A 17839-nucleotide genomic window follows, 5' to 3' on the forward strand; every position below is an offset into this window, starting at 1 on the left:
TTAGCTGAAGCTGTATGTAGTTTGATTCATAAAACTATATTTCAGTTCTTCATAACTAATGCTTTATGACTATTGCTTTTCAGTTATTTCTTAATAACTAATGCTTTTGTTTTCAAATATTAGAGCGAAAGCCCCTCTCAGGGAGAGATAGAGAGCTGTGCCTCATGCATCCTATCCTACCATCTAAATGGGTAGACAAGGTCAGTGCCGCCTCTCACTAGAGAGAACTTTCGGGAAGACCTACCTGTTCCTGTTAGTGTGTTCCTAAGAAGAAAATACCTAGGGTAGCCATATGTAGCAGAAAATGAACAAAAACTAGCAAATAAATGGAAATTTTACTTGACTAGCATTTAAGACCTTGTTCATGCTATGATAAATGTTTGTTATCTGCTAGAAGCGTTACTGATCATAAACTTTTATTTAAATGTGTATCCTAGTAACTAGTAGTATGATTTATGTTTAAAAAATATACCTTATTGACATACAAATATGTCATATAGATGAAAAGTATTTTGAGCTAAACAATAACAACATAATCAAGCAATGTATTCTTTAATGAAGAGTCTGAATTGGTCAGACAACGTGTTCAGTGCCAGGCATATGGTAGGCATCCAATTAATAGTTTTAAAGAATTAATGTATTTATTTAGTCTAATTGCATAATGACGCTGGTGTCTTTTCTTTATGGCCTTATTAACTTATTAATTTGAAATGAATTAATTATTCTGCAATTGAGGGACAGATCATCTCTGTGAATATTCTGTAGTTTGTGAAGAATATTTAATGTATTCGCAAAATGGAATGAATTTGTAAGATTTTTCCCCTTTTCCACCAAAAGAGGTCTGTGTCCTTGAACATAAAATACAAATAACCCCTATGCTGTTAATTATTGGCAAATTGTCCCATCTTCAACCTAAGGAAATATCGTAAAGTAACAGATACACCAGCAAATGGTTACTAGTTAACAGGCATTGCCTGAAAAGAGTATAAAAGAATTTCAGCACCATTTTCAATATTCTTCTCCCACCAGTGCTAACAACGAAATAACTAGCAACCATGAAGTGGGTGGAATCAATTTTTTTAGTTTTCCTACTAAGTTTTACCGAATCCAGAACACTGCATAGGAATGCATATGGAATAGGTGAGATATTTTGTGTTTCTCTTTTTGTCTTTTCTCTATATATCAAAATTCTTAAATTTGCGTGCATCCATTTGTCCTGATTTATTTGTCATATTCACTGTTCTACACAGAAGAAAAATATTTAACAAGTGGATATATTTAGATAAAAGATAAACTTGTAACTTTATAAGAGATTAACAAAATCATAGCAGTGCTTAGCATGATCACTGGATGATTGGTGTGTTCCATGTTGAGCTAATTTTTTTATACATTATTTAATTGATATATATTATCTTTGAAAAAAATTATGCACACACACACCAGGCCATAGCTCTGGCTCCTTCATGTATAAAATTCCTACAGACTGGTAAAATAAGTAATGTCTTTATTCTTAATTCAGAAAAAATGGGTCATCATTTGACTGTCTGAAGAAGCAGCACTGTGATTGGGATATGGGAATGGCAAATTGTACCATAGGCATGTTCAAAAGGATGATTGAAATATATTTTTAAACATTTTATTTTCAGGCCAATTACAGCATCACATTACAGGGGAAAAATGAACAACTGGAAGACAAAATCTGGATGTTAGTGCCAGGTCTACTATAAATTATGCCTGTTAATTTCATTCCTTAGTTTCCTAGTTTTCTTAAGTATAACATTAAGATGTTTAGATAGATGATCCATAACTTCTTCTTAGTTCTGACATTGTATAAAAATACGTATTTGTAACCTTCATTACTTTCCTGGTTGCAGTCGAAAACATCATTTTTCATGACGTTTATTTTGCTTTCCAGCTTCCATACTGGATTCTTCCAAATGTGCTGCAGATGTGAACTTAGCTGACTTGTAAGTTTCACTTGTATAAATGCACTTTAAATGCACAAAGCAGTGATAACTTTATTAAGTAATTAAATGAAATGGGGTAGCTCTATTAGTTTTTAAAAGTACGAAAGCAAATTGGACAATTTCAAGAAAAGTTGTTGATACTGAATATTAAATTGATAATGAAGAGGTTGAACTGTCGGCCAATGCCTTAGGCATTAACCTCTAAATTCCTTGAAATTCCATGGGACAAACCAAATCAGGTTTTAGAAACTGAAGATTAGTGTCTTAGCAGTGACAGGATCTATGAATTCAGGAATTTTTCTCACCAATATCAATAGGATGATATCACAATGTTCTCTATTCTGCATGCTGTTTAAATCTTGGTAGCAAATCATAAAAGGTGACATACTCTATCTTCTGTTATTTGTGGAGAGTATGTTTTTCTCTTGAATACTGTCTTTCCATTCCACATTTCTGAAGTTTCTAATAAGGAGTTTAAAGCAGTGTGTTGCTGCTACTGCTAGCACGCAGAAACCTGCACAAGCATTGCTTTGAATTAATCCGTGAGCATTGTAGTCTTGGATCAGACCTTGATCATGCTGGGAGTAGACACAGTCAGAGGTCTAATGATCAAGTTTTTATTTAAATTTAAAAGAAACTCTAAAGAATACAGGCACCCTCAATTATGGGTACATTGCAGTTGATGGGTGATCACAAAAGAAAGAACCACTTTTGTGGGAAACCCACTCATTTTGGCTTTTAACATCTATATGTGTATTTATGGGGAAAGAAAACAATAAAAAGACTGAAATTTCTTCCTGAATGGCTAAATTTTATATAAATTTTTTATTAAAGGTCACCCTTCCTAAACAGGTCATACCATAAACAGAAAACAAAACAAAAACCAAAAACCGTATTCGAGAAAAATAAGCCTTGATATTTCTGTTCCTTAAGCATTCACGTGTATTTTTGTTTCAGAGCTACCGTATTTTTTGCCCAGTTTGTTCAAGAAGCCACTTACAAGGAAGTAAGCAAGATGGTGAAAGATGTATTGACTGTAATTGAGAAACCCACTGAGCAGCCTGCAGGGTGTTTAGAAAACCAGGTGAGTGAATGATTAAAAAAAAGCATTGTGATATTTGACGAAAAGTTAACATGCGGAAGAGAAGATACAGGGATGGCATAAGAAATGCATTTAAATATTTGAAGAACTGTTGTATGAAAGAAAAATTAGATTAATTCTGAATTGCTGAAGAGGGCAGAAGAGAACAATGGGTGGCTATCGTAGAGAGACAATCTAAGCATGGTGACTAAGAGCTAAGGTTCTGAAATAAGATTATGTGGGCGACCATGGGCATATTATCTAATTTCTTTGAGCTTTAGCTTTCTATCTATAAAATAAGGGATAATAATTGGTGAGGCACAGAGAGGTTAAGTAACTTTCTTAAGGGACCCACCAAACGGCAGAACCAGGATTTAAACTAGGCCACCTGGCTCCAGAATTAGCACCCTCAGAAGCTTCATTATGCTACACTCTATGCAATAGTGGATGTGAGGTGCGTAGCCAGATTTAGCAAACAAACGACAACAAAACATGATACCCAGTTCAATCTGAAGTTGAGATAAACATTGAACACTTTTTTTAATATAAGGATGTCCCAATGATGGAGCTCAATAAATAATAATTATTATTATTTATTTTATGTAAATATAGAAAAAAACTCTATACTGGCTAGAGCTATCCAGTTATGAAACAACATGCCCAGAGAACCCTCTGTCATGGAGGGTTGATGAAGTGGCCATTATGAAACAACATGCCCAGAGAACCCTCTGTCATGGAGGGTTGATGAAGTGGCCAAAGGACAATATGCCTGGAATATTACACAGGAGATGTCTTTTTAAAGATAAAGTATTTTTCAACTCTGAAATGCATGATTTGGTAAAAATCCCTCTTTTGCATGTCTACTTTTGGCTTGTCCTGACAATCTTGTAAAAATGTGTATAAAAATGCAAAATGCATTTCCTGTTACAACTTTACATCCAATTAGAAGTTAAAGATAATCTTGTAGATTGCCGATTCATCATTGTAAACTTAAAGGCATTTTTTAATGTGAGTTGGGAATTGGAGGTCTTATGTAAGCTTTCCAGGACTCTCTAAATATTATGTAGCCATCGTAAAAGCTAAATAAACGTTTCCTGAGATGAATGAAACACACATAGTCCTCAGAGGCTTTCTTTGCAATATTGGTATTATCTGATTTTGGTTAAATTAAGTCACCAAAGAAGGAAGCATGTGCATTTTAAAACGTCTTAGCTAAATCTGTAATAAAGACCAATGAGAAGTGTTTCTTTTAAAAATCATTTTTTCTAGTTCCAAATCTAATCATTACTACATTTCAAAATCATTTTTATTTTTAACTGAAAATAATATCTAATTTTTAGATCATTGTTTTGTCATAAGAATGTCAAACAAAATGAATATCCGTGTCTGAAACACAGTTTAAATGAAAAAGGAAATCTTACATATCCTAGGCCAAATTTTGATAACATAGAAGGGAAAAATAAAATAATTCAAAATTGAAGAGGAGAGACAAAATATGGCATGGATTTTTTTTTTCTTCTAAAATAAAATAATTTTGTCTCATAGTCATGTGTATTGCTCAAGGTTGGAGAATAAAATTTCATTTCCCATAAGGCAGCAAAGAAATCTATCTCATCAGGCTGAAACTAAATACATTGGAATTTGTATGGGAATTTTTCTTTTTTCTTTTAGCATATTATGAGGGTACAAATGTTTAGGTTATGTATATTGCCCTTGCCCCACCCGAGTCAGAGCTTCAAGTGTGTCCATCCCCCAGACAGTGCGCACCACACCCATTAGGTGTGAATATACCCATCCCTTCTTCCTCCCCCCGACTTGCCTGACACCGGATGAATGTTATTACTATATGTGCACTTAAGTGTTGATCAGTTAAAACCAATTTGCTGGTGAGTACATGTGGTGCTTGTTTTCCATTCTTGGGATACTTCACTTAGTAGAATGGGCTCCAGCTCTATCCAAGATAATACAAGAGGTGCTAGACCACCATTGTTTTTTGTGGCTGAGTAGAACTCCACGGTATACATATACCACATTTCATTAATCCACTCATGTATTGATGGGCACTTGGGTTGCTTCCACATCTTTGCAATTGTGAATTGTGCCACTATAGACATTTGAGTGCAGATGTCTTTTTTACAGAATGGAATTTTTCTTAATCTATTGTTTTGACTTTGGACATTAGAAAACTTTTCATGTGTTTTACAGAACTTTTAAGTAAAGTTAGTTGTCTTTCATTAAAAATAAAGTTTTTCGTATAGATATCTGTCTTTCTGGAAGAAATTTGTCATGAGAAAGAAATTCCTGAAAAGTATGGACTTTCAGATTGCTGCAGCCAAAGCGAAGATGAAAGACTTAACTGTTTTCTTGCACACAAGAAGGCCGCTCCAGCGTCCATTCCGGCCTTCCAAATTCCAGAACCTGTTGCGAGTTGTAAAGCATATGAAGAAGACAGGGAGACATTCATGAACAGGTAACAATCCAGTTTAAAAGTAGATGAAAGCCCCAGAAAGAGAGCAGTACCATGCAGAATTTAGTGCTTCTGCAATTTGCAAATGTGCTCCCACTATGGAAAAGTAGAAATGATGTTTGTCGTTATTTCTGCTGAGGTCCCATTCAAGGTAATTAGGGGGGCAACTTTAAGTGTAACTATTTCCACAGCATGCTAGATGCAGTACAGACCACACAATAGACCCAGCAGAGGTTCCTTTAGTCTCTTGAGATACACCTTGTTTTTTCCCGTCTAATCTCTCAATTTTACCTTGTCTAAGAATATTTTAATATTGTACAAAATGATCTTTCCAGAGCCATATATTGGTGTTTTGTGTTCACCAAATTGCCTAGAAATAAAAACTGTTAGAGATCTAGGCATTGTTAAGATTTGTAAACATGGCAAAGTTTTATTGAGCTCTTAGGATGTTGTAGGAACGTCTGCTTGGCTAATGCTCACAAACGACCTTTGAAGTCTCCTTGTCCATTCCTCTTCATTCTTCTTATTCCCATTTAGTTGCTGAGGATATTGAAGCTTAGACAACTGGCTGAGGGCGCACTGCTAGAACATTTGAATACAGTGTTCTCTGATGGGGAAGGCTGTATCTAACTCTTCCGTCTTCATTACTTCCGTCTTCCGTGTTACTGACTAAACCAGAGAAATAGAGAGCCTGTCTTGGGAACACCTCTGCTATGGTGACTGCCCAGGTGGTTAACTCTATTCTGCAGTGACAAGGGGAAAAAGAGTCCACCCTTCTGCTCTCCTTACCAGAGATCTGGCCTTGCTGATCTCTGAAACACATGAGTAGGCTTATTGAATAGGACACGTTGATAAGAATCACGGTCTGCATGTCTGTCTATTTTGTTCTCATAATAGAATCTGGTATTAGCTGTCAGATTTTTTCCTAAGGATCTTGAGTGAGGAACATTTTTGGCAGCATGTGGAAAGAATACGATCATTTTCCTCTTAGGAACACAGTAAAGAAAAGGACAAATGCTTTTCTTCTTTGTTGTTCTAGGAATCTTTACACAAATCCGAGGGTTTAGTTACAAGCAGTGGTAGTTCTGTTGTTATGAGTTTGTAAATCTTCTAGGGCAATTTCACTTTGCAGACACATCTATGAGATCGCAAGGAGGCATCCCTTCCTGTACGCACCTACCGTGCTTTCTTCGGCCGCTCGCTATGACAAAATCATCCCACTTTGTTGCAAAGCTGAAAATGCCATCGAATGCTTCCAAACAAAGGTATTCTACTTGCGTGGATGTCCGGGTCAACACTGTAGCCTGCTATGACTCGACAAAACCAGAGTTAGAAATGCAAATATGCTTTCTGTGGAGAGTATCATTTTCAGGATAGAGCATATTGTAGCAGTTTGCTATTCTCTGCATGAAAAACAGTTGGATTTGCTGGGGGTTTTTGTATTTGTTTGTTTATTTAGCCAACAATTATTTTATTACTAAGGAAGTGAGTTTGCTGGGCTGGGGAAGGAAAGACAGAGGGAGAAATGATAATGTACTTGAAAGAGAACTATGATAAATGCTTTATATTCATTATTTGTTTCATTCTTAGAACAAATGTGACGTGTATTACTGTCATTTAACAAATAAGGAAACTTAGGTTTAGGGAAGTGAGAGCTAGAATAACAACCACAATTAACTACTCGCCACTAGAAGTTCTACCACAAAAATTTCCTAAGAATTGTGACTCTTCTCAATGTCAAGCTGTGATACAATCTTATTTTTTGTAACTAAACAGACATTTAAGAAATTAGCAAGCTTCAGTTTGTCTTAAAGCTTTCTAAAAGTATGGTTCGCTCATGATTCCCAATGGGAAAGTTATAATGTTTTGGTTTCAAGGTACTTTCAATAAACTGTCTGGCATAAATGCATATAAAGTAAGCTAAAAGAATAAATGAGTAAATAATGTTCTGCAAAATGTATGGCATTTATAAATTTTAGTAAAAAATACTTTATTTAATATTACATATTTTACCTATACCAGCTATTTTTCTAATTATTAAGAGCATGTCAAAAAAATACATGCTTTATGACACCATGTTTCTTCTGCATCCAGGCAGCATCAATTACAAAAGAATTAAGAGAAAGCAGCTTGTTAAATCAACATACATGTGCAGTAATGAAGAATTTTGGATCCCGAACCTTCCAAGCCATGTAAGGTTAAGCTCTATCTAGGGAACAGGGTGCTATCTACAGAGCTACCATTTTGAAATTTGGGTTCATGTTTCTCGTTGTTGCTGTTGTAGAGAATGAAATATCCTTTGATGAAGGTTAATGGGATTAGAATCATCAACACTTAGGATGGAAAGGAAGCTAATAGATCAGTCTTCTGTTTAACACTTACTAAAGCGTGGCTGTAATAATACTTAAAGACAACTTTGCAGATTTATATTATTTGCCTATTCTTTAAGAGACTTAAGTTCTGGCCTGCAATCAAATTATACTTCATCATTAGACCATATTTTTCTAGCTCCTCTACCAAGGAGACCAGCCTTCACTGAATATCTTTTAAAACTTTTGCCTTAACAAAAAATCCTTTATATCATTTGTGATTCCTAATTTGCTATAAAGCCCGTTATATCAATTATTGCTTCCTATGAAAATATTCCCTTGAGAGAATGATATTACAATCTAGTGTCAGGAGAAAAGAAAATTTTAAATTAAATAACTTGTTTAAAGTATTCTTCAACTATTTTATAATGAAACATTTCTAGTATAGGAGACTATCTAAGCTGCTAATTGAAAAGTAGTAAGTATATGCATTCAGAGTGTATTTATTTGTTTGTTAAATGATGCATTAAAATGTATTGTACAGAGTAGAGACCTCGATTAAAGTTTTTAGTTATGGAATTACTTCCATAGAGTGACTGAAATTTCTTCTTAGAAGAGGTCAGATTTATGTCTTAACTACCCTTCAGCTCAATTTGTGAACTACTTTATTTAAATTATCTCAGTAAAAAAAGAAATTAAGATAGAATTATAATGACTTTATCATTTGCTATCCATAAATGATTAAAGCTAAATGCTCTAAATTTATAAAGAAAATTCACGTCATCAGTAGCAGCAACACAACCATTTGCTCTAGGGAGCACTGGTTTCATGCAGATATTTCTAAAAATTTAATGAAATATGCAGAAGAAACCAGAATTTTTATTTCTTACTTTCCTTTTGGCTGCACTGTTTTCTTGGCGTGGTGGCGTGCCTGGAATCTTCTGCTCCACTTTCTACTCTTGTTTCATGAATTTGCACACATGCACCCCTCCCTGGATTCTCAGAAGTATTTTTTTCCCGGTGAAAAATGACTATAATTCTCATGAAATCTTCCATTTTTAAATTGTTTATCCTTTTCAATCTTTCTGTCCACTCACTACAATGATCTTAAATGCTCAGCATCAGGGATGAATAGCAAAAGATAGAATTTAGCTCAATTCTCAAGAAAGGTTTTAGGAAAAGGCAATTACTTCTATACCACTTATGGGGCCAGGTCACGGTTTACAGAGCTACTGCCTTGAAAGACAGGGCTGGAATCAACAAGACTTAAAACGCTTTTTCTTTTCTTTTTAAACGATAAGAACACTTAACTTCTTTCTCTTTGAAGCTTCAACTGTCCTAGTACTCTATAAATTCTTTTTCTTTTGATAGACGACCAAGAACGATTTCTAATTTCTTTTTTTTCCCCCTTAGAACTATTACTAAACTGAGTCAAAAGTTTACCAAAGTTAATTTTACTGAAATCCAGAAACTGGTCCTGGATGCGGCCCATGTCCACGAGCAATGCTGCAGAGGAGACGTCCTGGAGTGTCTGCAGGATGGGGTGAAGAGTTTTGCTTTCTAAAAAAAATATATATATTTCCACTTCTTTTTCTTTCTTTTTGTCTCATTCTAAAGGGTGGAAGGCTGTCTGACTTAAGTGCTGGCTTTCACTTTAGAGATGCTCCCTTGGGTGAGACCAGGGCCCATCCATTTCTTACTTCTAAAGGAGATGGGAATTTCTCAGGAGGCCTCCACATGGAGTCTTGGGGGGCAGATTCCTTAATTTTAATGTATTTATTTTTCCATCCATTTATTCTTTCATTTGACAAATCTGTGTTGAGTACTTTCTATCTGCTAGCCACTGTAAGGGACACTTGCTATGAAGGCACAAGCTGAGCTCAAAGAATTTATATAGCCTGATGAAAGAGATAAGACAAGAACCTCCTTGGGGTTAGAAACTGTCTTTTGTTTACTGTTATCTCTGTAGGACAATGCCTGGCGCGTGGAAGGAGGCACTCTATTATAGTTCATTGAATGAATGAATGAATATAACAAAAATAACACAGAAACTGTTCCACAGGTAAAAAGCTAGCCACGCCAGGAAGAGGTATGAATAAAGGGCTCTAGGAGAATTAAAAAACGAAAACAAAAATACCCGGCAACAAATTCTGCAAGTCTGCTCTAGTTAGTGGTGATTTAAGCAGCATGGCATTGGTCTAGTTTTGGCCAACCTAGACTTCCTAAATATTGTGTGAGAGGCTTATTTATTTTCAAATTATTCTCTCTCTGGCCCCCTGTGATACAACAAGGAGATTAAAATCCAAGGGGGCTTAAAATCATCGCTCTTAGATACTCAAATGGTTTGAAAACCAGGGCTGAAATATGGCTACCTGAGGCTGAAAGTGTTGATAAAAGCCTTATGGCAGCCCAGTACCCTGGCAGTGCGGCTGAGCTAGTTCTGGAAGTCAGCAGGATACCGGGCTGCGGGGGTCCTGAGAGTGACCTCCTGTCCCGTGGGCTGGGGAAGACGAGCGGGGACTCTCCCACTTCACTTGTTCTCCCTTCTAGAGGTAGTTGCCTGCCTATTAAGGACATCAACAAGAACTATTTTCTTTTTCTTTGAGATTGGTTTTCTCAGTCTTTAATTGATACTTTTACTGATTTTCATAGTCATTTTTTACAAATTAGTTTTTCAATTTTTGGAGCTCATCACCACCCTTTTCCTTTCCAGTGGAAAAATTAATTTTAGTATGCTATGTAAATTGGATTTTAATAGCTGAATAATGGATTCTAACTGTCCCTGCTGAGAATGTACAGAATTTTCAGTCCCGTGGCCAGCATCTAAGCTCTGTCTCCTTCTGGTCACTCAGGTACTGCCATTTTATTGTCCATAGACTGCACTCTGGAGGTCAGAGTGGGTCACTGCAGTTTGTTCCGATAAAGATGATTATCATTTTCATGTAATTTCTCACAGGGAAAGCTAGCGCTCCATATTACTGTATCAGCTTCAAATGTTGTCTAGTGACAAATTTGAATGCTAATGGAAAGGTACGTAGCAACATGCATGACATTTAATTTGAGGAGTACATTTCCCTCTTGCTGTTAAAGGCTTCCTATTAAAATAAAACTGTTTACCTGACAAGTATAGAAAGAATTATTGAACAAATGGGTAAGTGGAAAGGAGTGAGGAAAGGCAAAAGTGGGGAGAAAGCACTAAAATAGGAGACAAAATGTCTTCTTTCTTCCTTCCTTCTTTCCTTCCTCCTTCTCTCCCTCTCTCTGTTCCTCCCTTCCCCCTTCCTCTTTTTTTTTCCTTCTTTCCTTACTCCCTTCTCCTTCCTTTCATCCTTCCTTCCTTCTTTCAGCCCTTCCTATTCTACAACTGGCCCTGAGGTCCTACATTAAAGAACAAACCTTTAAAACTTATATCTTATTTTTCTCATTACAGGCAAAAATTATGTCCTACATATGTTCTCAACAAGATACTATGTCAAGCAAAATAGCAGAATGCTGCAAATTGCCCACACTTGAACTTGGTCAATGTATAATTCATGCAGAAAATGATGACAAACCTGAAGGTCTATCTCCAAATCTAAACAGATTTTTAGGAGATAGAGATTTCAACCAATTTTCTTCCGGAGAAAAAAATATCTTCTTGGCGAGGTAACACACTCTGAAACGTATGTTCATACGAGTAAAGATTATTATGTGGCTGACAGCTTTGCATAGTTGAAATGGAGAGTGATGGCTATGGGTTTTGAGTTCGATATGTGAGAAATGTTTGGCTAGAATGTTCTGAGCCAAAATAGATTTAAGCAGATTAACTAGGGTATGGGATTTATCTTAGGAAGATGAAGCTTTCACCATTCCTGTTATTAACTGGCTTGTTTATGGAGTTGTATTTTATTTTATATCAATTTATCTGGAATAAGAAGTGTTGTCATCCTGTATGGATTACTCACATGAAGGCCACCATTGACCTTTCAAATAAGATGTGGATATTTTGGTAATAAGAAGGGTTCATGATTAAGAATGTGCTCTTTTGCAATGCATGTTCAAAAAACTTTCCCCCCAAGATATAACTCAATAGATAATGCTAGATAGAAGGTCTTTATTGGAACAGCTTATTTACTATTTATTAAATATGTTTTGTATTTGTTAAGAAAATCAAAACATGTTTATAGACATTTACAGTAGTTTGTTGTAATATAATCAATAGGCATGTTCTCATCCTATTTGCCTTTAAGAGAAGCAAACAATCAAGTTAATACATTCTCCTTTATTGTACAGTGTGTATCTATGGACACAATTAGAGGAGGGATTTGTGCAGATCTTAGGACATTATACTTCATGATCTCCAAAGGTCTTTCTAAATTTAAGAGTCTTATTCTAATGCAGTAATGAAAATAATGGCCCAATTCTTTTTTTAGTATTCCCTGATATTATATTGTTGCATAAAATTAGACATTCACATACTGTTTGCACTGCTAAATAAAATTATGTGAACTAGAGCAAAGTACAGATTTAAGGGACACATATTGACAATTTATTGGTAGTAGAACTAATTCTATAACTTGGGAATACAATTAGTAAATTCAAGAATTATCTTGTTTACACATCCATATACAGCTAAAGCTAATTGTTTGTTTAATAGAAGCAGTTCTTGAATTGCAAAGTTTCTTTGCAGTAGAAATTTTCTCAGCCAAGAATGATCTTCCCCTAGACACTTGCATGGCTTCCTTCACTCAGCTGATCTCTGTTCCTCTATCGGCTGCCCAGAGAGATTTTCTTGACCACACGCTAAATTACTGACCCCTCTGCCTTAAGTGTCACCTCTCTTTCTCCTTCCTTTATTTCTCTTTATTGCTATATCACTACCTGAAATGGGATGACCTATTTCTTGTTTATTTTTTTCCACCTCCATAATTTACGCGTTTGAGAGGGCAGGCATTTTATCCTATACATCATTGACTCCTTTCTGCTTAAAGCAAAGCTAGCATAGAGTAGGCATTGGAAAAATATTTGCTGAATGAGTGAATGTAAAGTCCGCAATTGAGAAACCAAAGTGGGAGGGGCAAAAGAAAAAAAAAGCCATTTTTGCAGGACAATTTGAGGGATTATAGTTTGTATTAACAGTTTTGCCATTCATGTAGCTCAAATTATATTTGATTTCCAGGTTTATGTATTTGAATTTTAACTTCTGTGTGCCATATTGTACAGGAATAATTAGGGAAGTGATGGCTTCATATTGTCTCTTAGTTCCAATAACTTATGATATTTTTTCCCACATATTTCAGTTTTGTTCATGAATATTCAAGGAGACATCCTGATCTTGCTGTCTCAGTAATTCTAAGAGTTGCTAAAGGATATCAGGAATTATTGGAGAAGTGTTTCCAGTCTGAAAATCCTCTTGAATGTCAGGATAAAGGAGTAAGTTGCTCTAGAACTTTAGGGGACTCTAAAAAACTGGATTGATATCATCCATTAAAAATGCTGTTTGTTTGAAAGCTTCTAGTTGTTAATTAGTAGTTAGCTAGTTATGTATATTAACTAGTTATCTAGATATTAAGTAGTAATTAACTAGCAATCAGCAACTAGTGGCTTACTTTGGAAATGAAAATGTTAACCAAAAAAGTCCTCTGATGCAGAAATAAAGGTAGTATTCATTTTTGGACAGCTTCAGAAAAGCAAGAATTTTGTACAGGAAGAACTGTAACCCTTTATCCAAAGATTGAGTTCTGCCATTAAATAATTTTGTGATTTATAAAGTTTTAAACTTAATGTCCCCAAAATCCATTTGCTTTACTTCTCAAAATTCACACTCTACCATCTTTAATATTTAAAAAACCTCTAAGATTGGTTTTTCTACTCTTGATTTTATAATAGAATAAAATATTGATCAATTTTTATATACCAAGTTATGTGTCCAGGAAAATAAAAAACTGTTTGTAATAATACTTGTCTTTTCAGGAAGAAGAATTACAGAAATACATCCAGGAGAGCCAAGCATTGGCAAAGCGAAGCTGCGGCCTCTTCCAGAAATTAGGAGAATACTACTTGCAAAATGCGTATGTTTTTGTAAACAGTATTTGTAGTGATTTAAAATTATTAACAGACAGGGGAAATATAAATTCAAATTAGTGAACCCACGGCTACTCTAATTCTAGTTCCTATTTCAGTTTGGAAGGCAGTGAAATGTGATTACCCAATTTCCTGGAAGAGAAAGTCTGATCCGTGTACTGGCTTTAGGTTCCCCATACTGTGCAAATTTTTGCAGTGAAGATGTTCATTCCATCATAGTTTATTAAAACACCAAAAGATCACAGTTAACAACCAAGGAAGCTCTGAGGTTCCGCACGAGGGTGGGCCCCTTGTCCAGAGTTTGCTTTCCCGTGGTGACATGTTGGTGTGACAGGAGTATGGGGAGGGACGGAGTAAAATGTGTGGAAACAGATGGGCCCACCTCATGTCACCTGACACCAGGAGACAGTTTTTGAGAAGGAGCAAGGTGTCTAAAAACTCATGTCTAAAACTCACTCATGTCTAAAATCTCAGCAGGGCTTGGTAAGACAAACACTTCTTTCAGGTTTCTCGTCGCGTACACGAAGAAAGCCCCTCAGCTCGCCTCGCCCGAGCTGCTGGGCCTCACCAGGAAAATGGCGGCCGCGGGGGCCGCTTGCTGCCGCCTCAGCGAAGACAAACAACTGGCCTGCGGGGAGGGCGCGGTGAGTGTCTGCCCTGTTTAGGGCCATCTGTTTCTTCCCTGCTCGCTTGAAATAGCCTCCTTTCCCCCGCCCAGGGGAAACAGCAAAAACCAGAGTGGAGGCGGCTCTGTGAGGCCTGCTCGGTTAGTTGTCACCAGAGCGGGCCTGCGAGCTGAGCCCCCGTGGGTGGCGGCGACCGGGCGTCCGTCCCTGCAGAACGGCGCAAGGGCCGCCCATTTATTCAACAGTGTCTGAGCAAACTCTGCGTACAGAAAAAAATAGCGCTAATCTGTTATTCAACTCATAATTTCCTCGTTTTGCTCACTAAATACTTGAATGTTAAAAAAAGAAAACGCTTAATCTTTGTTACCTTAAATTTAGTCATTTTATTTTAGCCATACTTACATTTTTGCCTCTGTAGTATAATTTTATTATTTATATTTTATTTAAATGTATTATTTAATGTTATAATGTTATTATTATGACATTAGGGACGGTTTGTTCCCTTCGACAGGGCATAGGGTACAGTACAGGGTAAGTCCCATGTTCTCAATAGTAATAAAATGATTTCCAGTTAGTAATGCCAATCACCTCTACTTCCTGATGTCGCAAGTGTCATACATATGATTACAGGTGAATTTGTTTTCATTATTTTTTTCCCCTTAAAGTCGTAATTGTGAACAAATTTGTGTATCTATTTTATCTCTTTTCCTCTTTTTGATGATGGGGAATTATTTGCTAGTTAGTCTTCATGTTGTGGAATTTTTCACCAACGTTTAGGAGTGAAAGGAGAGTTTCTTGTGATTAAACATCGCCTTAATTGTTCATGGAATTCCACATGTGGGGAAGCTGCAGGGACGCAGGGTGGGTCAAGGTTCAGAAGTACACAGGTTACAGAGGCCACCTGCCAACAGTCCCATCCCACTTTGACTACCTGTTAGTCTTGTCACACTGGCAAAGTTACTTACCTCACTAAGCTTGACCTTTTTCATCTGATGTTTAAGGATAAAAATTGTACCAGCCTCACAGGACAGCTGTTTTAAACAAGCTAATCTGCATAACTCACGCAGCACTAGCCTGATAGATAGCATGCACACAAAACATGTTAGCTCTTACTACAAGTCATTGCTAGGTGCTTAAGAAATATCTCTTAAGTGTGGTAGGTAGGAGGATTCTACATTAGAAAAACCTGAAAGACAACCACGCATCGGTCCTATTGCTTTTCAATTAGGATTATAATTAGCTGTATGTCTGTGTGTGTATGAACATATATGAATAAAAGGGCCAGGTTTGTACCATTCTTACCTTCAGAAAGTGGTTCTCTGGATCTCAAAAGTAAAATGGAAAGCTCAACTAGATGTATACCAAAAATGTAACCTACGTAGTGGTTTTCATAGGTCAGAGCAGAGACTTTTTTCCCCTTTGGAAGTATGTATGTAACTGGAAATATGTTTCAAATAGCTGACACAAGTAGCTAAAGGGATTGTCCTCATCATTACTTATGGAACATCTGCCACTAAATGCTGAGGCTTATCCCAAACAGATGGGTAAAAGCTGGAATTTATAATACAGTATTACACGATCCTCTGAGCAAATTTTCCTGTAATATTAATTATAAATTGCTGGACATTAGAAATTATTACAGCAGTTTTCAGGAAACTTGTACCAACTTTATGGCTAATGCCCAATCTCTTTGCTGTCTTCTTCCTCTTTCTCCTACCCAGGCTGACCTTATTATTGGACAATTATGCATCAGACATGAAGCGACTCCTGTAAACCCTGGTGTTGGCCAGTGTTGCACTTCGTCTTATGCCAACAGAAGGCCGTGCTTCAGCAGCTTGGTGGTGGATGAAACATATGTCCCTCCTTCATTCTCTGATGACAAGTTCATCTTCCATAAGGACCTGTGCCAAGCTCAGGGTGTAGCGCTGCAAACAATGAAGCAAGAGTAAGACATAGTTATTTGCTAGCGTGGAGAAGACTGACAATAGCAGAGAGCAACCAATCCTTCTACCTTACACACCTAACACTTTTGGATTCACTAATAGAACATTATTACCCCCCAAACACTTAAAATATCCTTTGAAATAGTTTTGGGTCGGTGTCCTCACAGTCTCTTTGGGAAGTAGGTTTGGAAAAATTCACAAGGGCCGACAATTTCCTGTTTGTAAAAATCATATCTCTCATAACTATTGTTGTGATACATTTTGGGTTGAGAAAAAATGGGCAATCTATTTTTGGGGTTAAGGGTGTATCTTTGCAGTAAATCTGAGTACGTCCATTCCAAGCACAAAAAACACATCATTGAATCTTCTTTTACACTGTTTACACTTTGAAGAGAATAACCATAATATTTGATTCAATTATGCAGTTTTGGGTGTTAAGAAATGACGTGCACATCACACTTCATGGTGGGAGCTGTTCTGTAATGGTGATGGTAGTGCAGGTCGGTGGAACTTACATTCTCCAAACTCCCATGCATTTTAATGCTTGCTTTGTAAATGGTTTTCCTTCATTGGAAAACTCATTCTTCCCTTTTTTCTGCTATCACATCTGAGACATGTTTCAAGGTCCAATAAGAATGCTACCTCCTCTCGCGAGCTTTCTCTATTGCCCTGGCCAACATTAATTCCAACATGAAAGCATTGCGAAAAGAGTACTGCAGGCATTAGTGTTGCCAGTGCCCAGGTGTGGGTGTGATAACTGTGGATGGCAAGTTTTGGAAATCTGAGCCTTTGAGTATGGGTAAGACACACTTTAGAAGAGATGACAAGAAAGGAATTCTAGACAAGTAAGAAAAAGACTGCATTTCATTACATATAAATATGGTGGAACTATGAGATAGTATTTTATCTGTAACCCGTGCAAGTCCAGATTAGTGGAATGTTTGGCATGTTTCCAGCCTCAGTCTTTCCAGTGAAAACACTAGACAAGTTATGTGTGGTAAGTCTGGTGAGAGTTGATGGAGTGGGAGGGTTTAGCATGAGGCTTGCTAGGGCTCTGAAAATTCTCTACTTGGAAGGCTCAAGAAAGATACCATTGCATAACAGACGTCTCTTGTATTTTGTTTTATTTTAAATCATAGGTTTCTCATTAACCTTGTGAAGCAAAAGCCCCAAATCACAGAGGAGCAACTTGAGGCTGTCATTGCAGATTTCTCAGGCCTGTTGGAGAAATGCTGCCAAGGTCAGGAGCAGGAAGCGTGCTTTGCTGAAGAGGTATGGGCAGCTCACTTCACACTCAAAATACCTGGCATGGAATTTTCTGTAGTGAATAGTAAAAAGAATGCCCTCCAAACCTATAACTTTAAAATAATGTCAGAGATTTAA

General features: G+C 36.7%; 1 protein-coding gene across 1 annotated transcript; it reads left to right on the forward strand.

Annotated features, from left to right (window-relative positions):
* Positions 1 to 1011: 1011 nt before the first annotated feature.
* AFP (alpha-fetoprotein) lies at positions 1012 to 17839 on the forward strand. Its single transcript, XM_012659839.1, has 13 exons — positions 1012 to 1140; positions 1916 to 1967; positions 2925 to 3051; positions 5307 to 5518; positions 6648 to 6780; positions 7610 to 7707; positions 9238 to 9367; positions 11255 to 11469; positions 13104 to 13236; positions 13777 to 13874; positions 14393 to 14531; positions 16235 to 16458; positions 17596 to 17839. Exons 1-13 carry the CDS (start codon positions 1056 to 1058, stop codon positions 17837 to 17839), a joined length of 1890 nt encoding a protein of 629 aa, XP_012515293.1. The 5' UTR covers positions 1012 to 1055.

This window comes from Propithecus coquereli, unplaced genomic scaffold (assembly GCF_000956105.1).
Source record: "Propithecus coquereli isolate 6110/MARCELLA unplaced genomic scaffold, Pcoq_1.0 Scaffold64, whole genome shotgun sequence".
Classification (NCBI taxonomy): domain Eukaryota; kingdom Metazoa; phylum Chordata; class Mammalia; order Primates; family Indriidae; genus Propithecus; species Propithecus coquereli.

Excerpts from the sequence above, each read along its gene's own strand:
- AFP (XM_012659839.1), top strand. The coding sequence starts at position 1,056 with ATGAAGTGGGTGGAATCAATTTTTTTAGTTTTCCTACTAAGTTTTACC. Across the intron at positions 3,052-5,306 it reads CAGGGTGTTTAGAAAACCAG|ATATCTGTCTTTCTGGAAGA; the intron begins GTGAGTGAATGA and ends TTTTTCGTATAG. Across the intron at positions 16,459-17,595 it reads CTGCAAACAATGAAGCAAGA|GTTTCTCATTAACCTTGTGA; the intron begins GTAAGACATAGT and ends TTTAAATCATAG.